At 40.0% G+C, this 24,609-nt stretch overlaps 1 protein-coding gene across 1 annotated transcript in view; it reads right to left on the minus strand.

Moving 5' to 3' along the window:
- Positions 1–8,395: 8,395 nt before the first annotated feature.
- The window catches only part of LRPPRC (leucine rich pentatricopeptide repeat containing), a 110,667-nt gene continuing 94,453 nt past the window's right edge, over positions 8,396–24,609 (minus strand). The window contains exons 31-38 of the mRNA XM_047068807.1: positions 23,686–23,774; positions 20,028–20,232; positions 18,131–18,270; positions 17,883–17,998; positions 15,294–15,368; positions 13,338–13,422; positions 10,994–11,136; positions 8,396–9,126 (exon numbers count right to left, since the gene is read on the minus strand). Of these exons, the coding sequence (XP_046924763.1) occupies positions 9,070–9,126; positions 10,994–11,136; positions 13,338–13,422; positions 15,294–15,368; positions 17,883–17,998; positions 18,131–18,270; positions 20,028–20,232; positions 23,686–23,774 (910 nt within the window). The 3' untranslated portion in view covers positions 8,396–9,069. The remainder of the gene's footprint in view (positions 9,127–10,993; positions 11,137–13,337; positions 13,423–15,293; positions 15,369–17,882; positions 17,999–18,130; positions 18,271–20,027; positions 20,233–23,685; positions 23,775–24,609) is intronic.

The following is a 24,609-nucleotide window of genomic DNA, read 5'->3' on the forward strand; positions in this document are numbered from 1 at the left end:
TTCATGCCCAGACTGCTGCTTGCTGGTGGGGACTCTAGAAGACCCTTCAACTGCACTCCTTTCCTTCCTCCCAAGGAGCCCCATCCCGGGCACCAGGAGGACAGCACAGGGAGCTCAGCTACACCAGCCCTCAATGTGCAGTGGCACAGGCTGGCCACAGGATGGCAGTAGAATAAAGACAGTGGAAGGGGATTTCTGATCACTGGCCAGAGCTTGCGATTTCTGGGAATGAAAACCATACTTGGGGACATCTACAATGTTGCTAATTTATTTCCTTTTCGTATGTATTTATATAGGCAACTCAGTGCAAGATGGGAGCGAGTTAGGAATGAATTGAGTAGGCTGTGTGAGAACTGGTAGGATCCATAGGAATTAATAACAATGCCTAGCAAAATGTTTGGCCTCGTCTTCCAGGATCCTCAAACTCTGTGTTAAGTCACTCTCAATATAGAGGATGACCTAAAACATACCGGTGAGATGCCATTCTTTTTGTGTGGGATCATGGGCTCCAAAAGCCAAACTGAACAATTAAAGATTTATTGAACATCTGATCTATACCAGGGACAGCTCAAAACACTTATGTGGAGGAATATCCTAGAATTCTCAACCCTTTGAGGGGTGGTATCCCATTTTATAGATGAGGAAACTGAGGCAAAAATTCAGTTTGCTAGGTAAAGTCACATGGCTACTATGTGGTAGAGTCCAGTGTGGGGGTTGGAAAGCCTTGGAGGCCTTTAGGCGTTGGAGGGCAAAAGGCAAGTCCTGAGCCACTGTAAGGCTTGGAAATTCTAAGAAGGCTCTAAAAGATGAAGATGGTTGTAGAGGCTGTGTGAGCTCAGCCAGGCCTCTCAGAGTTGCCTCTCACTGGCCCTGGCTGGGTCTGAGGACCAGTGTTGAACCTTTCACAGTGGCCAGGGTACGGGATAGATGACACCCAGGTTACGTGCTTCGTTGCCTGGGCACTGAGGACCATCTGATCCAAAACAGGAACACCAAGGGGAGCAGATTGTTCCCAAAGGAAACACCAGAGTCTGGGACCAAAGAAGGGAGGAAGGTGAGTGGGAGGCAAATAGTAAATGTTCACCCCAGGTTTCCTTGGGCCCTTACTACTAACTGCTCTGGACAGGCAGCATGGGTCTTAACCTCGGAGCTGCTCCGACAGGCAGAAGCTCACACTCTACCTAGACCTACTGAATCCAAATCTGCATTTTAGGAAAATCCCTAGGTGGTTTATGTACCTGAGTTTGAGAGGCAGTGTTCTAGCACACTGCCCTTTTACAGTACAACCATGAAACTCAGGGTATTTCCGCTGCCATTATTTACACTGCCACACTATAACATGGCACATTATGATGTTGATACCTGGCAGGCCCCATTCAAGATTCACTGATTGTTCTGACAAGGTCCTTCATAGCAAAAGGATCAGGATCAGAATCATACACTGGATCTGGTCGTCAACTCTCCTTGGTCTCCTTTAGTTTAGAACAGTCTTTAACTTTCCTTGACTTGTGTGACCTTGACACTTGAAGATTCTGCAAATTAGCCGTCAGCTTGAGTTTGATACATTTTCATGACAAAATTCTGGTCATGAATTTAACGGGATATCACAGGCACTTCTTTTGGCAGGGATGTTGCAGAAGTGATGCACCCTTCTCCTTGCATCCTGTCGGTGGTGAGGATTTCAATTTGTCCTATACCGAAGATGTCCACTTGGGTCACTTGATCAAGGGAGTGTCTGCCAGCCTTCTCCACAGCCAATCCCCCCTTTGGTAATTAAGCATTCTATAGGTAGGTGCTTTATAAATATGTGAGTTGCCTATTTCTCATTAAACCTTCCACTTAGCGATTTTTCAATTTATAGCAATATAAACCTGTAGTGTCCTGTTTTATTCAGTGGGTTATAATCCCTTAGTCTCATGATTAAGTTTCACACTCAAATTGTCTCTGTTTTGGCCCTCAGGCCCATTCAAGCTGGTTTCTGCATCCTTTTGATATGTCTCCATCATTGTGTGAACATTTTCTTTCACAAAAAAGTGTTTCAGGCTCATTTTGTTCTTTTCTACCCCCCAGTCCTTAGTCCCAGTGCTTGGAAATGCAGACACTTGTCTAAGAATTCTTTGTTCCTTTTAGTGGAAAATGGTATTTAGAAGCAAAGATCTGAGTGATAAATATGCCCATTGCTATTGCAGCATCACTGCCCCCAGATCCTCTCAGGAGGCAAAACAGGGAATGCATACATGTGGATATATGTACACAGGTCTGTATATATGTGTATGTACACACACACACAAACACATCTACCTGTACATGTGAGTTCACATTAATACATCCAATTCCCAAATACCAGCACACCATAGAGTTGATTCTAATTTTCTCCCTTTCTGCATTTATATCTGGGTTTTGTTTTGTTTTGTTTTGTTTTGTTTTGGTTTTGTTTTGTTTTGTTTTGTTTTGTTTTGTTTTGTTTGAGAGAGAGACAGAACACAGGCGATGGAGGGGCAGAGAGAGAGAATCTGAAGCAGGCTCCAGGCTCTATTCTGTCAGCACAGAATCCAATGTGGGGCTAAAGTCACGAACCATGAGACCATGACCTGAGCTGAAGTCAGACACTTAACCAACTAAGCCACCCAGGTGCCCCTGTAACTCCCTTTTCCAATTGTGACAAACCTGGCTTCCACTGTCCTTCATATTTTCGCTCATTTGGTTAATCCCCCGTATGTAACCAATCTCCCATCTGCACCCTACTCACTCTGCTGGGGCTGTGTTACCAAGCTGTCCCCTAGTCTGCACAGATGCCATTCTCACCCTACTGCAGCCTACCCCACTCTCAATCCCACACCCATACACAGTCACCTAATGGCTTTAGGCCTGAATGGAGGAGGTAGAGGACACTGGGCTTTTTTATGAACTCCACAGTGAATCCAATGTGCAGTGAGGGCTGGCAGCCAGTGGGGTACATCATCTAACTGAGTTATGGCCACTCAGTCTACAAGGGGCTTTAATGATTCAGTGGACTCTGGTGCACAGGGCTGTGGGGGAAAGGGGCAAAGTGCTGAGGCAGGAGAATTGGAGAAACTCCAGCAGCCACCATTTCTTTCTTTCTTTTCTTCTTTTTTTTGTTACAGCATCCTGGTTCTCCACCCCACAGCTTTTTTTTTTTTTTTTTTAATTTTTTTTTTTCAACGTTTATTTATTTTTGGGACAGAGAGAGACAGAGCATGAACGGGGGAGGGGCAGAGAGAGAGGGAGACACAGAATCGGAAACAGGCTCCAGGCTCTGAGCCATCAGCCCAGAGCCTGACGCGGGGCTCGAACTCACGGACCGCGAGATCGTGACCTGGCTGAAGTCGGATGCTTAACCGACTGCGCCACCCAGGCACCCCTCCACCCCACAGCTTTAACAAATACCACTATGGACCCCAATCCCAGAGATTCTGATTTCACAGGTCTGTTTTTTGAAACCAAAACAAAACAACAACAACAACAAAAACTGCTCCCTGGGGCATGCAGGCTGTCCACTCAGCCCCTCCCTGCATTAAAAGGGAGAGAGGTCGGCTTGTGAGTAATTATCAAAAGCAGGGGATGCAAACTCTTCTGGTTAAGAGTCAGACAGTACTTCAGGCTTTGGGGGCCAGAGTATCTGTTGCAACTACCCAACTCTGTTGCAGCGTGAAAGCCACTGCAGACAATTCTGAAACACGGATGGTGTGGCTGTGAAACATTATGTACAAAAACAGGCAGTGCATTGGATTTTGCCCAAGGTTGTAAGCTTTGCACACTCTTGATCAGAAGGCAAAGGTTTTGAAATTTGTATTTTAAGCCCTCCAATTTCAAATTATGCTATTGACAGGAACATTTTAATTAAGCAGAAAGTAATTACCTATATGGACTCAAATATTTCCTGATGTGATTTTTATTTTCCTGCTCTTGTTCTTACAAAAATGATTTAAGACCTAATCTTGCCCCCCGGTCAAGCTAATCTCCCGGGTTAGGTTCACAGAGATCTTGCATTTGCTGTGTTCCCCCCCCCCCCCAACCCACCCGACTTGTTTTCTTGTTTTGATTCCAGATTAAACAGCTAGCAGCAGGCATATTTAAATGGACACCAAATCCAAGCGCTAACTACAGACCTGGTAGACATAGGGGTTCTACTGAGACTCAAGTATGTCATTCACAGAGGGGTGCAGCACAGCCACCATGTGCCATTTCCTGCTTCCCTTGGCGCAGCCATAGGCCTGGAGCACCCATCAGGCTCCAGAGGAACAGGGCAAGGGACCGGGAAGCCGAAAGTGAGGAAGCATCTTGCTGACTGACCTGTTCTTTGGAAAATACATCCAGTGCTCACGCCTGAAAGTAAAGGCCCCTATTTTCATAGTCTAAACTAGGTCATTCAAATCTCAAGTTATCTGTCACTTGTTTTATTTTTCAATTTTTTTTTAATGATTGTTTATTTTTGACAGTGTGAGCGGGGGAGGGGCAGAGAGAGAGGGAGACACAGAATCGGAAGCAGGCTCCAGACTCTCAGCTGTCAACACAGAGCCCAACGGACCTGAGCTGAAGTCAGACGCTTACCCCACTGAACCCCCCAGGAACCCCTGACACTTGCTTTTGATAGTAGGATAGGTTCTTACTTTAAAATGGCCAGGGTATAGAGCAATATCCTGGTCCCTATCACATGGTGTCTGCCCAAGACACTAGGGCAGGGGAGGTGAGAGGCAGGTGGAGCACAGCCCATTTCTGTTGGCAACCTGGGAACAGCAGCAGCCATGTGGTATCAGCAGCTAACAAAACAGTAATTTTTAAGCAGCAGGTTGAGATTTTTTAGCACACACCAACTCAAAGACCAGAAAAACACTTCTCAGCTTTCTATGTAATAATAGTGCCGTTTATCGTATGATAGTCTTGCCATTTTGTAAAGTTGGAGCAATTCCTTGTTTCCCCAAACCACCAAAAAGCTCCACTGTCCCTCTTTTTGTTGATTCCACTCTTACACTGAGCTGTATCATCACACATTTGAGAGCCCTCCTCATGGCAATAAAGTTGAGTGTGTTTTCATTTGGGCACATGGGTTTTAAAGAACTTGTTGGGCCTCAGCCCCCAATATCCGAGCTCCTAGCTACCGAGTGGCATCTTTGATCTCTTGGGAAGAAGTGTGAGGAAACCCACCAATGCATGCAAGGCACACATCTCAGAATAGGACTTGAAAAGCAGGACAGGTGCTGTGTTGATCATTGTCATTCAACGATGCTCACTGGGTTGTCAGTGCCAGGTTCTGGTTCTAACTGGTCGCCCTGCAAAGCACCAGGAGACCTCAGTTTAGGGGAGGAAACGACAAAAGCAAGTAAATAATGAGAATTTCAGTAAGTGTATGCCTGGGGCAGGGTTGGTGAAGATACTACTTTCAAGAGATCTCTGTAAGCACGGATCCCAACAGCCAGCCATTGTCCAAACTAATGTGCAGGGATGGTTAAGTATGAAGTCGGTTAAATGTTTTTGCTCTGCCTGAACCGGATGATGTTTTCTTTGTGCAAAAAAGAAAAAGATAAGTGCCTATTTTGAATTTGCAAATGCAGCCATTTCCTTTATTTGTACTAAGGCTGCATAATGTGGGCTTTGTAAAGTCCGCAGGTCTGAAAGCAGGATACATTTCTAATAGAAACAGCAAAGCGATAAATTACCATGATTTTGTACCCCCTGCAGCTATTAGCTCCACCATACTTCAGGAATGTTGCTTTCATTTTATAGAAACTCTACAAATATTGGTTTGTCAGAAAGACAAATATTAAATGAAAATTGTCCTCAAACACGAGAAAAAGTATGCAGAGTACACACATGGCAGACTTGTGGAATAAATTGTATGGGGAAGAACAGTGTGCAATACAATTTACTGGAATTCACAAACTCGGGTGATTATGCCAGAAACTGAGTATTCGACTAAATGGAAGAAAATAACTTTACAATGTAAAGCTGTCCAGACTGGGAACACTTGTGTTAAATGTGAAAGCTTGCTTTTTAAAAAACAGAATACCCTAACAGTTTAGAGATTCTGATTTGACTTTTAACGGGATTTTTAACTGAATTTAAAATTTAACTGGATTGCTTGTTTTTTTGAAAGTCAATCCCAGCCATATCACAGCACTGTGATACCGGGGGGGGGGGGTACATTAACTTCTGTAAGCCCCAACTTTCTCATTGTGACTGTCAGGTAAGAGGAGCGTCCGATGCACAGTAGCGGGTACCCATGGTTAATCCCACAGAACACGTGGCCCTGACAACGGTACATGGGGGCTTGCAGCCAGGTCTCTGTGAGGTCCAGGGGCACAAACACGACACAGAGAACTGGTCCTCAAGGAATTCACGAGCTGCCTGACACCTGCTCTTTTAAGTGGCTACAGGAGCCCTGGAGAGACAACGAATGTGCTGGGTGGGGAGAAGGGCCAAGAAGCTGCAAAGAGAAGACCCCAATGCTGGCCACAATGAGCACGCCCAAGAAAGGAACAGGAGGGTAGGGAGGAGGGAAGTGTGCCTGGGACTGATCCGTGGTGGTCCCAGTCACCTGCACGGCGTGGAATGCTGCTGACACTCAATGCAGATAAAACCCCCTTCATTTTCAGTGTCCACTTACCATGCATCCAACTCTACTAATTCTTGCCAACTTTGTACCTCAGAGATCTCAAATTAAATATCCACTTGTCCTTACAACAGAGAAGCTATGATTTCATTTGGTTCTCCACACACAAACCATACACCATTTAACAAAGAAATTCTGGTCGCGACAGAGGCCACCACACAATTTTTAATTTAAAATTTTAAGACTACGGGGCACCTGGGTGGCTCAGTCGGGTAAACGTCTGGCTTCGGCTCAGGTCATGATCTCACAGTTCATGAGTTCAGGCCCCGTGTCGGGCTCTGCGCTGACAGCTCGGATCCTGGAGCCTGCTTCAAATTCTGTGCCTCCCTCTCTGTCTTTGTCCCTCCCCTGTTCACACTCTGTTTCTCTCTCAAAAATAAACATAAAATTAAAAAAAAAAATTAAGACTAAAGTCCTTGAAATGATAAAAGTGGTTATACAAAAATTTGGTAAAATTAAAAATGAGGAAGCTCACAGGTTTTTGGGGTACAATTTATTCAAAGCATTTCACAATAAAATTATATTAGGTTCAAATACATGAACATACAATTACATATAAAACACTGTACTTTCCAAAAGTTTACAATGATGTTTACTTTTTAGACTGTTTCCTTGTAATTTTAGTCTAAAACATTATTGAGTTCTAGAATTGTGTCTGCTATTTGTTTCAGTTTTGCAATTAGACATTTAGAAAGCATGTATTAGCCCACCTGGAATATACAATTATATTTTAAATATTTAAATTCGAGGGGGAAGCAGTTATAGTGCTGTTCAGAGTGCTAATGATAGATAATAGATAATAATAATAGAATGCTAGATAATGCTATTTCCTCTGTACTACCCTGCATTTTATCAGAGTCCATATACAAGGCTGGCTTAGAGTCACTTCATACAAGTAAGACTATATTCTGTACTCTCAAGTCTCTGGCCCAGGCAACTGAGAAGTCCAGGGTAAGCCCCAAGGCCGTGCCTCATCTGAGAGACCTGTTTCAATGGAGATCAGTAAAATATTGCTCAACTAACTTTTGGTTAGTGTAACTGCAAAAAATAAGGCCAGTGGAATCACTGATGGAGTGAGGCTCTTGGCAAATCTGACAATATCAAAACCACAACAGGTACGGGTCCTACACCTGGAGCAAACAAAGGAGAGCTTCATTAAGTCCTCTAGGCCAGCACTCGACATTGAATGAGGCCTCTGATGCGTTAGGTCTAACTGCACAAAACAGAGACAAAGGAAACAATGCCACGATGACATTTACTTCTTGGCTTCCCTCCTTCAGCCTCCTCTTTCATGCTACTTGAAGGCTCTAGATGAAGGATGGTTGGTTCCATGAAGACTCAGGTTAGCAGCACAACCAGCATGAGGCCAGCTTACTTCCTGCAAGGCAAGGTCTCCCCTCGTGTAGATAGTGGGAACCACTGATTTCAAATGGGAGAAGCAATACGCCAAAACAAGGATAAACATTTTCAGCTTTCTTGGTAATTAACTACCTAATCCCCAAAGAGGTCACTGTTACATATTAAGATACTTTTGTAATGGTAAACTGTTTCACAACTCAGCCTGCATTCTTTTACAGTAACTGCTAAACGATTTGGGGATAACTTTGACAAAACTGAATACAAACCACAATCTCCTTCCTATATAAGATCACATATTCATAGGATGAGTATGAAGTAACAAGCCTGGTATGGGATGTACCTATGCTGACAAACACCCGAAACCAAGACAAGAGGAAATGCGCTGCTCGGCTTCATGACCAAGTCATGGCTAGGACTCAGAGGCATCTATGAACAGAGGCCCTTGGAATTCTTCGTGATAGAAGGGAAAGCATAGTGGGGAGTGTCCAGGTGTTGGCAAATAGCACACTGACCAAGAGCAAGCAACAGTCTGAGTTTCTGCTTTCCACTGGAAAACAAGTGCTAGATGACTTACAACATGGCTGCTAGTGCCAGCATTTTACAAAATTGGAAAATTATGCAGGGTTTCACACATGAAGAGAATTTCCTATCATAGAATAGTAAAGCCTTAGAAGGCGCACTGAGCATCATTTTGTCTAGCTCCAAAATTTTCACATAAACAATATTAACAAGCAAGTCTTAAATAAAGGAATAACATTTTATGAAAATAATGAACAAAACAGAGCAGGGGAGACATCACGAGTGTTTGAGAGAAGAACCTTGAAAAGGTACAGCTTCAAACGTCAGACACCATGAAGAAAATGCCGTATATTTATGTTGTAGGCAAAACCCCAACAAAGCCTAGTGACTAAGTGCACGCCATTGCTGTCAATAAGGTGTTGGACATGTACTTTATGAATAAAAAAAATACACAAAGTAACTTTTCATTTATTTATTCTGTCCTCTCAAATATATTTAAAAAATAACATTTTAGACACTGAACCACAAATACACACAAAATAAAGTAGTGACTGCTTATTTCACAGAGGATTTCCCCTTGATTCCTTTAGCTGCTTTGCATAAAATTCGAAGCTTTCCTGTTGAGACAAAAAGGGAGGGAAGTTACAGGTACAGTTTCTAGCAAGAGCTGATGGCACAAAACTCAGAAGTCATAAAATGCTGCAAAGTGATAGCAAAGACCACCGGGCCCGTGACAGCTGCTGTCTTCTCAAGCCTCCGCACTCCTTTCTATTCATGAAATCACCAGTTCAAAGGCCCCAAGTCCAGAGTTAAAGCCAGCACCAAGAGCCTCCACTGTGTGGGCACATAGGTATTTACACCTGGGTACGGAGGGTTCAAATAAACATGGTGTACTAACTTGCAAATTAATGACACAATAAAAAGGAATTTGGCATGTATGATTTCTTATTAGAACAAAGCAAAACAAAATTTACTGGGCAACCAATTAAAAATGGGCAGAGGACCTGAACAGACATTTTTTCCAAAGAAGACTTCCAGATGGCCAACAGACCCAAGAAAAGGTGCTCAACATCACTCATCATCAGGAAAAAGGCAAATCAAAACCACAGTGAGGTAGCACCTAATACCTGGCTAGTATCAGAAAGACAAGAAGTTAACTGATGGCAAGGATGTGGAGATAAGGGAACCCTCGTGCACTGCTGGTGAGAATGCAAACTGGTATAGCCAGTGGAAAAGGCAGTATGGAGGGGTTCTTCAAAAAACTAAAAATGGAAATACCATATGATCCAGTAAGTCCACTACTGAGTATTCACCAAAAGAAAACAAAAACAGCAATTTGAAAAGACATGCACCCTCATGTTCACCGCAGTATTATTTACGGTAGCCAAGACACGGAGACAACTTAAGTGTGCACGAGCGGAAGAATGGATAAAGAAAATGTGATGTACGTATCATTATATATGTATGACACATACAACGGATTATTATTCAGCCACAAGAAGAATAAAATCTTCTCATTTGCAACAACATGGATGGACCCTTGAGAACGTTAAGCGAAACGGAATAAATCAGAAAAGGTAGATAGTATATAGCCTCACTTACCTGTGGAATATAAAAAACAAAACAAAAATCAAAAAACATAAAGCCCCAAGCTCATGGATATAGAGAACAGACTTGTGGTTGCCTCAGGTGGGTGAAGGGGGTCAAAAGGTACAAATTTCTGGTTATAAAATGATTAAATCATGGGGATGTAATGTATAGGGCTAGAATATTGTAGTGCATGTCTTTTTTTTTTTTTTTTTTTAAATAGGCTCCACGTCCAACATGGGGCATAAACTCAAAACTCTGAGGTTAAGAGTCAGATGCTCTACCAACTGGGCCAAACAGGTGTCCCACATATTTTAAAGTAGCTAGGAGAGTGGATCTTGAAAATTCTCATCACAAGAAAAAAAAATTTATAACTATGTGTGGTATGGATATTAATGGATTTACTGTGATCATTATAAAAAAAAATACCGAATCATTACGTTATACTTCTGAAACTATTAATTATAAGGTTACGTCAATTACACCTCAATAAAAAAAGAAACCTTCCTAGATGAAGAAATAAAAACCAACTTGTTTAAAATGAACAAGTAATTAATAGGGACACAATATACTAGGCTATTGAAATACAGGCCATTAAATCCTATTTCAAGTTGAAATGATGAGAGAACTGCCCCAAGGACATTTGATAAATCCATACCTATAGTTGAAGGTCTGAGACTGACCTTGTGTTTTAAACCTCAGTCCCAGAGTGCTACGTTCTCCCACAGCCAAACTCACGGCAGGACTATTCAGTTCCTGAAGCTCTCCCCTGAGGGTTCTTCACAGAGATCTAATCCTCATGTAATTAAGTATTCAACTTATTTTTTTTTACACATTAATATGAAGCATACGTAAATCTGTAGAGGTATTTTTTCTCCTTAATTAAGAAATACTCACAGGGGGTTCGGTGAAAGGGACAGGCTCACCAGCATTCTTCAGCAAAACTGCATAACGCTTTAGAAACAGATCATTCAATTTTATATTCCTTGCAGTCAAATTTTCATACAGTGCTTTAGCAGACGCAGCATCCTTGTCTAAGACTGAAAAAAAAGATATTAATCATAGATAAAGACCACCTACCTTACTCTCTTCTCAAAACACAGCCGTTCAAGGACTCCCGAATCCCTTTATCCAAAGGCAAATGAATAGTTAACTACTTTCAGCAAAAAGCCACATTCAGAAACTACCAGCTCCCTCCCTCGCTCTTCCCCACACGTCTAATTCAGCATTATTCAGTATAAAAGAGAAGATGATAAATAAGGCTATTAAGAGACCCAGGATAGTTAAAGTGGCCATAAACCAAAGTAAACATACACCATTCAACACTCTTCTGCTTAAAACCATACTTAAAAAAAGAAAAAAATTTTAACACTTATTTATTTTTGAGAGAGAGAGAGAGACAGAGTGTGAGTGGGAGAGGGGCAGAGAGAGAGGGAGACAGAATCCAAAGTAGGCTCCAGGCTCTGAGCTTGTTAGCACAGAGCCCTACGCGGGGCTTAAACTCAAGGACCATAAGATCACGCTCTAAGCCGAAGTCGAACACTTAACTGACTGAGCCACCCAGGCACCCCTTAATCCACACTGCGAAATCAAGCCAATTCAAGGATTGTTGTGGGGAGGGTCATGTAAATTATGTGGATTCTAGATCTACATCATGGTGAAGATCATCAGCTAAACACCACCAAAAAGACTTTCAATACATTCTCCTATTGTAAACTAAGCAAATATGAGGGATATATAGTTAGCTACAATGACAAAAATAATCTAAATATGTTAATCAATCTACATAAAAAAAACTACATACATCTACATAACATTAACGACTTACACTAATATTTCACTTAAATGGATGATGAAGTAGCCTAGGAGCTAAGTTTAGCTGGCTTTCCAGTTGTAGCTGATGTGTAGAAATTTTACTTTGAGGTTTACTATTGGGATCACAAGGTCTCTGCTAACAATCACTGTTGGTAACTCAACTCTTTAACATTTAAGCACCTAACAATCTCCTACCCTACACCAGTGCTGTATAACCAATCCCAACTCCAGCACAGCCAGGGCAAGCCTGCAGGATGGATAGGAGAAGTCTAGGGATCAATCTCAGGATCTCCGAAAAGGGAACAAGTGTGGGTGACTCATCAGCTCTCACTGGGCTTGAACAGATCTTTGCAGTTTGGGTGAAGTCAATTTCCTATCTATAAATCCTTTGTTATCCTCCCTCAGGGACCAAATCCTTTCCCTGACACTGTCAAGGGCACAGCCCAAACTCTACCATCTTCCAGGAAGCTATTCAGAAAACTCTTCCCTCTTGCCTTTCACTACCTTCCTGGTCTCCCTGCTCTTTCCTGTCCCAATTCCCAAGTGGGATTACAAAAGTTAGTAGCAGTTTTATGCTGTTTGACACTATTTTGTGGTATTTAGTCATTATTTAACATCTCCCAATCCCCCAAATGGAACTTTGAGAAATTTTGTGATTATTGCCTCTATTTTGAAATAGATCACGGTCACCTTGTAAGGTGGGGAGAAACGAAGAACCAGTTGACTAATTCTGATTGCAGTTTGTTGTCCTGACAACAATAAAATCAACAAAGCAATTCTTTATTTAGCCCTTGCCTCATGTGAGCAAATCAGTTCGTGGCAGGTGGATAGGTGATCATCACTTAGAAATGAAATGCTTACATTTATCTTGACTACTGAGGAAACTTTAGCATGGCTCCCTTTCATGTGTGATGAGCTGGCAATCAGGGAGCAAAGTGCTTAAAAGAGTGGAATTTCAACTGTGGTTTAAAGTAAAATCTTGGGGCCCACTTTTAATGAAGAGGTCTGTTATTTCAGAAATGTAGGCAGGTGGGGAGGGTACTGAAGAGGCAAGAAGGAAAGTCACGTGACAGTCTCAAATATGTGCCTATCTCATGTTTTGTTTCAGGTGGCCTTGGGGAGACTGGATTAGTTCCCAGTGTGTGCACTCAAGTGGATTTCCAAGTCTTGCCAGGAGTCCAGGATCTATTCAACAAAGCTGGGCTCCTCTGAAGATGCCCAGTGATACTTTTTAATGTTAAAATTAGACGAATAATTACCTATTTTTCTTAAATGTGCTTTTAAAACATATTCTGAAGCTAAGTCAATTATTTATATCATGATTACCTGATATTTAGGATTACTGTCTTTGAGCCAAAGACTTAGTTGACAACACTACAAATATCTAAATGACTTAAATATAACATAGTCAGATTAAACTTATTACCATAGCTTTTCATGATAGAAGTGTATGCTTCTTCCTTTTCAATTAATTCAGGAATCAATTCTAACAAAGATTTCAGAGTTGATGCCTAGGAAATTAAATACAGGAAATGTTACCACAGCTCAAAAGAAGAGTGAAATAAAACACTGGTATACATACATTATATCAGAGAATCTTCACAACAGTTAGAACAGAACTGCCTATTCAATTTAATAAACTTTTTTCCCTTCTAGTGTATCTTAGTATTTTATTGTTGATTGGATAACTAACAGCCAAACAAACATTTTTCAAAAGTTAATGCAATTCCACTTACACTTCTATAAACTGTTTTCTAAAATATCATAAAGACTGCTTCTTTTGTCAACTAGTAACCTTAGCAAGAAATTAGGAAATCCTAAAGAGCAGAAACAGGTATCAACGATGTCTCAAGGTGCCAAGATTTTTAAACAAAATGTGAAGAATTCAGTCCTTCTGAGTTTTCATGCTTTGAATATAAACAGAGCATTTCCAGATATCCCTGGAATGTTTACTTGGTTACTTTCAGAGGTATCTAGACATGCCAATGGGTTTGGCTCCTATAGTGAAGACAGACCTGCCATACTCTAGTGAGTAACCAAACACATTCCAATATTGCTGGATAAACCAAGGATGGGTTTTATATACTACCTGGCTTAATTATTCTACTGTCAAACAGGCAGACACTGTAACTGGAATTTTAAAAAATCCTAATTCACTTTTTACATGTTTTCTCAACCTATATATCTGGACCTGCATCCTTCTAGGACTTCCTGCAATTTAAAGTCTCCTGGGAGGAACGTCCTCAACAGATGTTTTACTGTACATTTCCTGTCCATCTTCCAAGCAAGGCAGTAGGTACTTGGCACGTGGGCACAGACCCGTGTGTAGAGCGACAAATGCCTTTTAGATTCCTTATACTTTTTAATCCACAAATTAAAAAAAAAAGTCTCTTTGAAAGGAAAAAGAGCAACTAATAAGTACTTCTGAAAAGCTGTTTGCTGTAAATAAATATGAGTAAGAGATAAAAAGTGCAACTGGGTAAATTAAAAACACCCCAAAACCAGTATGTTAGTATGAGGGAAATTAAGGAGAACTAGACAGACTCTCAGACTAGAAACCTAAATGTTTTGCATAAAACAAACATTACAACTGGCACTTGGTTTAAAACTTTGTATGTACCCAAATAAACTGACAATGAGGTTTATGTTGCTTCAGAGGTAAAATCAGACCTACAAATATTTTTTGGAACTGTACTTTTATTTTTTTTCACATCAAAAATAGGACTTGGCTTTGTTTTATACACACATACACACACGTAGCTTTTTAGTGTAAATGAGGTAACCACACAAATTGAGAACATTAATTTGTGGCACGTGCCAGTTTTAAAGCCAAGTGGCTCATCTACCTGACGGCTTGGACCTGAGAAATGGCTGGCATAGCCACCAGCACAGAGACGCTCTGCAGGAGGACAGCTCCCTCTGTAGGGCTTCCCCACTGTTAAATGGACCAAGTGACCTAAGCAACAGGATATTTATCTTCCTTTCTAGGGCCCTGTCTTTCTTCTTCTTTTTTTTTTTTAAAGTAATCTCTGCTTATAATGAAGGGCTCAAACTTACAACCCTGAGATCAAGACTCGCACGCTCTGTCGACTGAGCCAGCTGGGTGCCCCTGTAAGGGCCCTTTCTTGAGGCTCTTCACACACAACTACATGAACGGGCGATTCACTGCATGAACGTGTTTTGCATTTCCAGGACAAAAGGAGCCTGGACTGACTCTGTCTCAGTATCTAAAAAAGTGAACAAGTATAGACAAGCAAAATCTTCGGTCTCTGTAGTGTTTTTATGTAAGGCACTGAACCAACAAGCTCTTCTGTGAAACTCAGGTTCCCGAACAAGACTGGCTTCTAGCCTCCTTGACTGGCTAGCAAATCCCGCACAGTACCTTTCCTGGTTTCCGAGAACTCCTAACGCAGAACACCAAGAAAATTGCAGTTTGTTCAGCAATCGCACCGCATCTCTAAAAATTGAAACGTTATTCAGTAAGCGAAGGTTTTTGATAAACAAGGAGACCAAGGTGAATATTTCCAATTAACAAAGTTCACAATAATACAGTAATGTGTCATTACCAACAGGAAGGCCTAATTGTCAACCACTTTTTTTAAGGCAAGAAAAAGAAAACAAACTCCAGCTATGCCAAGCTTTTGTGAGTGGAGTGCTGTCCTTGGCACCGCGAGTATGAAGTTTGTTTAAAAAGAAAAGGGAAAAATTAAACCGATGCTTCAACAACCACAGAATAAGGTTTAGGACTGCAAAGAAAGAGGGGAAAAAAGAAGCACTATTCCTCTCCAATTATTCTGCCAAGCATTCACAAGTGAGCTAGGGATCATAAGGTTAATTATACATTTAATAAGGTGTCAGGGAGATAACTGCTCGTTTCTTTATAAAAATTAAAATGTACAAAGCAAGTTCTCTTTAAAGTATAATTACCTACACTTATGCATACAAAAGGACTGATTTCAATCTCTCTATTTTATAAAAGGCTTTCATTGCAACAGACAGCCAGCGCTTGAGAAAGAGACAAAAGTTAAACTCAAAAAAAAAAGTTTATATGACAGACCAGAGAAATCAAGTGTCTATCCCATCTTAGATGCTATAGTAAAATCAAATATGGCAAGACAATATTTTAGTTTACACTCATCACGGATGTCATTCTCTTAAGTTTCTAAGAGCACACTGTTCTTTCAAAGCTTTAAAACATTGTCAATACTAAAACGGATAGTATAAAAAGAACTTTTGGGAACACACAGAGCATTTACATTATAAACTGATGTTTTCGACATCTGTGAATAAAATATTCTTCACCGTGGCAAGAATAACCTTTTACTGTTTGACAAGCAGGTAAAGGACAGGTGAAGGGTTTATCATCCAAAGCGTCTGTCTGCTGAAGGGGTTGACAACGAAGAGACTGTGGCCGATGTCTCAACGCACAGCTGCCACCAAGAGCCCTGCAGAGGCCGCCGTGTGAGTGCGGCTCCGAGGGCACAGGCACCCACCTCACCCGCTGGCCGCTGTGCACGCTAAGAGCCAGGGCGATGATGGCTCAGGACAAGCTGGCAGATAAAACAGCAAGTGCCACTTTCTGAAGAACTATCAAAATAGTGTGTTGAAATGGAGTGAATACTATCACATGTATAATTAGAGACACGTAACCCCCCCAGTAGGTACACTTAGATATGTACAGATACGTACACGCAAAGATAAAGCTTTAGAGTTTATTTCTTTTAGGTGGAACTTTTAACACTAAAGGCAGCAAGACAAAACCACGAAAAGATTCCTGAAATCCCTATGTATGATCAACTGCCTTTGCTGTTTAGTTAAAAAAAAAAAAAAAAAAAAAAAAAAAAAAGGCGGGGAAGGGGAGAGGAGAAAAAAGTAACCAAACCAAACAAGAACATTCCCAATTAATTAGAATTTCTCTCTGTCCAGGAACAAAAAGTAAAAAAAAAAAAAAAAAACAACAACCTCAGAGGCACATGCCAATTTCCACCTTTTGCAAAACTGTTCACACAGGAATTTCTCAAGAACTCCTTTTAAAAATGGCTTGGGTTCTGTTGTCAAACTAGCTGAACTTCAAGGATTAAAACTAGGGCTCCAGCACAGGGGTACGGTTTCCCCTTCCCCATCTACCACTTAATATGTTTCGCAGCTCGTAAAAATGGAATGGAATATAGTACTATTTACTATCAGAAATTGGTCCCAGGCCTCAATTTGACACAGGGAGTCTACACAAACACTGCTGTTGGCGGGATCACGGTGACTGTTTGACTGCCACCTGCTGGGAAGGGCTCCCCAGCGGTGCCTGTTTGTGTACATTGCCAGTGGCAGCTCCGATCACCCACCGTTCTGTCGGCACTTGGCACAGCTTTATATTTAGTGCTGTTAAAATGGCATGAATGCAGTTGTCTCCTTCCCTGAAGATTGCTAATTTAACTGCAAGTGCGGGCCACAGAGACCTGCATTTGTCATTTAATGTGTCTGTGACACACAAGTGAATAGAAAGCAAATTCAACTCTTAATAAACCTTGAATAAGGCACTGAGAATGTTTGAGTATTCAAGTGAGAAGCTGTACTTGAAAAGCAAACATTTCCTACTTTTTGTTTGCAAACTGTGTTGCCATGGTGATGCAGTCTTTAGAGCATTAGAGAAATTAAAGTAGGAAATCAAAGGAAGGGCTTTGCATTACCTATCTGCACAAAAGCATTTGTCTTTAAATCGTTCAGCAAAACACATCTTCCCTCACTCCCCCTTAAATCTAAGGGCAGTTCTAGTCCAGTCTGGCATCTTTCAAACCAACAACCTCCCGCTTACAAGCCAGTCTTTGTCATGTGACCTGGATCCACAGTGAATTTAAATGTACTAGCAGCACCATGCTCTATTTCCAGTATGCTACCCTATACTTAGGTCTAGTAATTTCTCAGTTTATTTCCCATAAGCCACAAGCCCCACTGTCCAGATGTGGTGACTCGTTACCTGTAGGAGAGCTCTGGCGTCATCCACTTTGCCTGAATCCAGAAGCTGAAGGAAAAGATCAGTGACAGGTTTGTAAACTGCAAACTGATTGGCCAGTCTCTCTGCCATGATGCTTACTGAAAAAATAACAGGTAAGAAAACTCTTTTGTTTAAACTGTAGTATAACTCATCCACCAAAGAAACCTGGTCCAGCCTCACCAGAGAGAAAATGTGCTTCTGTGTTCTTTTAGCAAGAACAGCTCACTTACTCTTTTCAACTGCTGGTTCCAACTGCTCCTCTATTACTTTTCTGAATAAGTATGTCAAGCCAAAGTACTGGGGTTTCACGGTTTCATTTCCAGAAGTAAGCATATTTTCAATGTTTTCAATTGCAACATCTATGTTATTGCTGTCAAAGAGTAAAACAAATTATTAAAGAAGTATTTGCTTTTGTATTAATCTTGTAGGCAGTTTCAGTATAAGAACTTAAGAGATTGACACATACAAATACTTTAGGAAAAAGGGAAAACAGATTTACAACTAACCAGATAAAAACCACTAGGCAAAGCTGAACTGCACATTTACGTCGCAAAAGCAATCGCTAGGCAGTTTATGCTACAATAATCGAAGTAGCTGCTCATTGTAAAACACTGCCCTAGAGACAAGATCAAACAGCTAATTAATGACAGTCCCTTAAGAAAATAGTTTACCTTAAATATTTAATTTGATTTTGTAGCTCTTTGGGTATCAAATGAAAACTTGTTTAAGTGCTCTAACTTCAGCTTTCTGATCTACAACTGCTTCCTGCTGCATGAGGTGAAGATAATAATTGCATAACACCTCAGGATTCTTCAAGCTGCTGCTGAGGTCTTCGAAGGTCTATTTGCATGTCTTTCAACCAGTCACATCAATTTGTTTTTGTCAGGTATCATACATTTGAAAAATAATTAATTTATACTAAAATTCTCAGAAAAAAGTACCTTTATACTCAAAAAAAAATCAATTACATGGCCCTATTTAACAAGTTATGATAAAAAATGATCTGTATGACTATCTTTTTGGCCAAGGTACTCCTGACTGATACTTTACAGTCATGATACGGTACTCAGAATCCAAATAATCAATTTTTTGTTGGAATTCTTACCTAAAACATAAGAATCCTCTAATAAAAATGAACACCCTGTTACAGTAAGTTTTTCTCATGGGTTTCAGTGAGATAGTTCCTTAATAGTGAATAAAATCACATTCTCTACATCATATAAAACTGTGTTTAATATGGTAGCATTTAAAAATTCATCCAGATCTTACTTGGATAATTTCCTTGATCTTCTAACCTAAAATAATCACATCCTCTTATTAAGGGAAAATTCAAAGTTCTCTCTGGCAGGGGATGGGAACCATTTTAAAAGGAAAAAACAAAACAAAACACAGCTTTTCTGCCCAAAGAAATAGAAACAAACAAAAGACCCTGCAAAAACAAACATTATATTTTGATTATCGCAACCCATCAACTGTATGTGAGATTAACTACTCAAGAACAAAGCACGCAGAGTGTCAATTCCATAATTATCCCATGAATCTTTAACTTAGGCAACGTACTTTGCTAGAGACGTTAATAAAAATCAAGTTCTGATTTACTGCTACAGTGGCATGTCTCCATAAGGAATCTAGAGGTGATGGTAAAAGAACCACCTCTAAACACCTCTTTTCCTATGCGTGTGTGTTGACAGCAGGGATGGGAAGGATGGTTGGGGGAGACAGAAATGCCTATTTTTAACAAGCTTGCTTGTCCCTCCCCACTCACAATGTTCTAGCAGAGTGTCACCTTCAGTGTTGATGACAATCATATGAACTCATTTTTCACGTTTGTAACAGTGTTTCAACACAAGGGCCTGGCATGCACATGAAGAAAGTTACCACCATGGAGAAAGTTTCACAATTTTGAAAAATTTGGTAAATGTCATTCGTTGGTCTAATTTAAAGCTAAAACACATTTTGTAACACATAATTATTCCCTAATAGTTCGAGGACAATCAGCAACTGACATCAATATTTCCTCTGTGTTGATACGGCTTCTAATAGCCTAAGAAAAGTTTTTAAAGGTGGTATTTGAGATAATGCTCTTTCTAGTATCCAGTGAAAGAAAAGAAACTTGAAAATACTCACTTCTTTATTTGTGCCAAAGCAATGTTATTGATGAAAACCATATTTGAAAGTCCAATCGAATCTTCAAGTCCATTTACCATCTTCTGAATCTCCTGTATACTTTCTACATCACCCTTCAAGGCACATGCCTGAATAAGGCGGGTCACTGCTATCCTAGAAGGTGTTTGCTCCAGATCTAAGGCGGTTTTTAGCGTTTTTAGAGCCTCTACAACAGAAAAGCAGGCGACAGAGTTCTTCTTTTATGAACCGTACTGACTAATGCATTTTGAAAACCAGCTTTTAGATACGAGTACCAAATGGCTACACACAAAAAGCTATGAATAATTTATTCTAGATTACAGAAAACATTAATACTTTATGAGAAACCTAAAAAAAAATAATGATCTATTTGGCTATCTATAAAATATCAGAGGCCAGAGAAATTTCTTCTTTAAATCTCAGAGAAAACACAAATGTTACTGACAGAATATGGGTTCCCTTCAGGGATAACATTTAGTGACCAATTTTAAGGAAACTGACAAGTTCAGAAAAATAGAAATAATTTTAAAAATTAAAGAGTCTCCATAAATACTGTAACTTCTACCACATTCATACTTTACCAGATTTTATTACATTCAAACATTACCTGCTTATCCAAATCTAATATCCCAAAGATTCATCTTTGGAAACAATGTCTCTCTCTAAACAGGAGCGATTACACAGAAGCAGCCAAACTAGAACATTCAACTTCCACACTAACAAATTCATTTTAAATGACTGAACACTTGGTAGATATAGAAAATAAAGATCATCAGATTCCCATGGATATAGCCACAGGTTTTTTTTTTTTTTTTTTTAAGTATCATGCTTGTAAGTACTTGATTATGGATAAATATGAAATATCTTGATTTACTGACTCATGTGCCAGTGTAGCGAAATCATTACATTAAAGTAAAGTGGTAGACTGGGGGGGAAATTTAACACTTAGCCTAACAATCACTACTGCTATCAAGAAAAACTTCACGGCTGTTTAGAATTAAAGCAATGTAACCTAGAAAAAATGGAGACTCTGAAGGCAGCTTCCAAATGAGAACAAACCTATCTTTTACAGAAGAACGAGGGAAAGGGAATAACTAAACAGTCTATTAAAAGTGCTACAATAAAAAAAAAAAAAATACGCTCAGTGTTTATTATTGAGGCAACAATTTTTAACTACTACAAACAAAAAATCCAAATCCGTGATTCTCAAATGGGAAAAATAGGTACTTCAAAAGGCACATTCTCTAATATTTTGTAAATACACACGTATAACTAGGAAACAAAATGTTATTGATATTGTTTTAATAATATAATCTATGAAACAAGCTTGATAAAATCTTCTTTAACTGGTAGTCACACATAGATAATCAACTTAAAAATATTCTTTTAACTAAGAATACAGGCTGCTAGGGAGGATCTTCCCATGACTGGATCAAAACAGTACCAAAAACAAGATAACAATAGTGTTGAGCATTTACTACACGTAGACACAATAGTCAGCAGCTACAATCACAAGTACCCTTCTGAAGTAAGTACCAATTTTATAAGTGAGAAACTGAGACAACAGAGTTTAAATAATTTGCCCAAGGTCATATTGCTAGACAGCAACCCAAGAATCCAACACCCCCACACCTGCATCTACGGGTGCATGTGTGAGTGAGAGAGAAGGACTGGGACAACAGACCATTGTATGTCCACTCAAAGGGAGCATGAGACCTTAGAACCTAAATCAAATTCCCAGAACAGGAATTGCCTTCCATATAGTTTAGGACCCAAGAGACACTCAAACGGTACCCATCCACACTCTCCCCGAGTCCTTTTCACAGTCTCCTTAATTTACTAGTAACACTGATTATATTGCCAAGATGCCATATAAATCAGCTATTAATATTCCAGAACAGTATACGCTTATAAAATTACATTAAGATTGAACTGGCTTTATTTTTCTGCGTTAGATGGCATTGAGAAAAAGAAACCTGAAAAAGAGAAGGGAATTTTAAAAACTGGGAGCCCTAGTCAGCCATGGAGCAAGATAAGGAGATGGGGACTGTACCAACACCATTGCCATCCTTGCCGACGACCACAGGACTCTAACAGGTTAGCTGACGGCGACGGTGGCATGGGGGGTGGAGGCGGGAGTGTGGCAGGGCTCCCACTCTCGGCCAACTTCCTGCTGAACTGAACAACTGAGAGGAGTAGATGTGAAATCACATCGTGAAGTTTCTTGTAGTTTTCATAGGGTATCTAATATACAAGCGAAGGACAGTAGTCAAGTTAAAAAAATTCAGTTCAGATTCAGCTCAAAAATTAACCCCTCAAAATTAAAAAAATGATGTGTCTTTATCTCCATGTCTACAGAAATATTTATATGGGGAGCAAGTTTACAATGTTTTAAAACTCTTTTTCATTCTACATTAAATGTCAACTTGACAAAAAGCCTTTTTTTTTTTTTACATTGAAAATGAAATGACAGCTTTTAAAGTTTTAGTAACAAGCCCTGTCCAAAAGGACTGTCTAGATGGGCTGGCCCTGCCTGTGGAGTGCTGTGATAGAAATTTTGCAAAAGAGAAAAATCATCATTTACCTACTCTGTCCTAATCAATGAGAAGACCTCTAAAGACCAGCGTATTTAAATATTACAGGCCAACATTAAAGATGCACAATTAACAACTTTCTCTCAGGGATGGGAAATTATTTTATAAATGTGCAAGTGAAGAATCACATCATTACTACAGAGCGAGGAAGAAAGGAGACACCATACTGAACAGTGAGAGTTTTTTCAACATTCCTTAAAGATTTCCTACGTGGGTTTTGTTAGATTGGAAAACTGTGGTTTTAATGGTTTTACTGTATTGACTAAAATTCAAACGTAAAGCCTGAGAGAGGACGCTTACCTACATTTAAGAGAGTCATCGTTTTCCTCCTGGGGAGCTCACTCATAAGATCTCCAGATCCAAATCCATCCACAAATACCCTCTACCAAACAAACGGCCCCCTTTCCAGTCTTCCCCAAAGTCCTCTCCGCAGCTTTCTAGGGTTATTTCCTTAACGTTAATTTAAAAACACTAAACTCTAAACTCCAAACACTGTATTTTATTGCTGTTGGTATTATGAACTATTGAAAAAGTATTAGATTAAGTTTTAAAAATCAATATTATAATCATTTGGTGCACAACCCCACACATTTAACACTCAATTTAACTCATTTGCTATCTCACACACAACCAACACAATATGCAAGAAACAACTGCTGGGAATTGTTTCAGATGCTCTAAAGTATGTTAATTTCCAAAGCAAAATGACTTGTGCTGTGAATTTTAACGCACTTGAAAGCCTGTACTTTCTCTCGTTCTGGAACACAAATTTTGCATGTCTGAAGAGCTGTGATTCATCTTAAGAAAACCCATCTTGTGTTAAATGGAATGGAAACTGGACTAAGTGGTCAAATGACAAGTACATTCATATTCAAGCTGTATTATAAATGCATGTACAGTAATTTACGTCTCTCAGCTACCACAAAAGGCTCTTGATAAGCAGGTAATTTGCTAAATGGACTCCTTTATCCAAGTATTCGAAGGGCGTTACAAGAAAAATCTGCAGAGGCATTAATGTGACGTAAAGGTCAAGCATTGTGACATACCTTTCAAATAATCCCGCCTAACTTGCGTTATGATGAGGAGGCTGTTGGCAGCATCGTTCAGTGTGAAGCCCTTGATGTGGGTCTCAGCGCTAAAAGAAGCAGACATTTAGAAAGGAATTACTGACATGCTTCTGATACGATAATAAATGGTTGAGCACCAAGGTGAAATTATAAAAACTACTGTTCGTATGTTAAAAATATTGCTGCAAAATATCGACCTGGAGACAGCTTTTGTGTTATCCTGTCAATGGTTATAGAAGGATAATTTTTTTTTGCATTCTGACAGATGACAAAGTTGGAAATGAGCAACAAAAGAAACAAAGTACAAGATTTTTTTTAAACAATCGGTTCAGATTCTTGAATGCTGACATATTAGATGACTAAAATAACTGCATGCCCTGCATTGTTCGGCTGTATCCTAAGCTGGATACTTTTTCCTCTTTTTTCTACATTCACCATAATTATAAAATGTAAAACTATTCTTTCGGCAACAAAAATGAACATTTATTTCCAGCGCTGTATATTTTAAATATAAATGAAAGCATATTACTAACACCATATCATTTGGTTGATTAATTTTCAAATTTCTGTCATCTAGATACATACAGGTTTTAAAGGTGAGCATACTGCACAACTAAATCCATCGTGACATTAAAATTGAAAATTTCACTCAACAATCTTGTCCCAGCCTTTTAATTTGGCAATCCCCCCCCCCCAACTTTTTAAAACTCAAGAGCAAAAATCGCTTGACTTCTGGCTAAAACCGACATGATTAAAAAACCCTAGCCTGGGATGATTTCTGTTTGCTACACTGTTTGCACATCTCCTGTGATGAAATTCCAGTACCCTTAATGCCCCCAAGGGTTCATCTCCCGATGAGGAAATCCCCACAGGTCACGAGGAGCAAAAGCAATCGCCGCCATT

The sequence above is a fragment of the Lynx rufus genome, unplaced genomic scaffold (assembly GCF_022079265.1).
Source record: "Lynx rufus isolate CCGP_SWC_20201006 ecotype Redwood Valley unplaced genomic scaffold, mLynRuf1.p SCAF_8, whole genome shotgun sequence".
Taxonomy (NCBI): domain Eukaryota; kingdom Metazoa; phylum Chordata; class Mammalia; order Carnivora; family Felidae; genus Lynx; species Lynx rufus.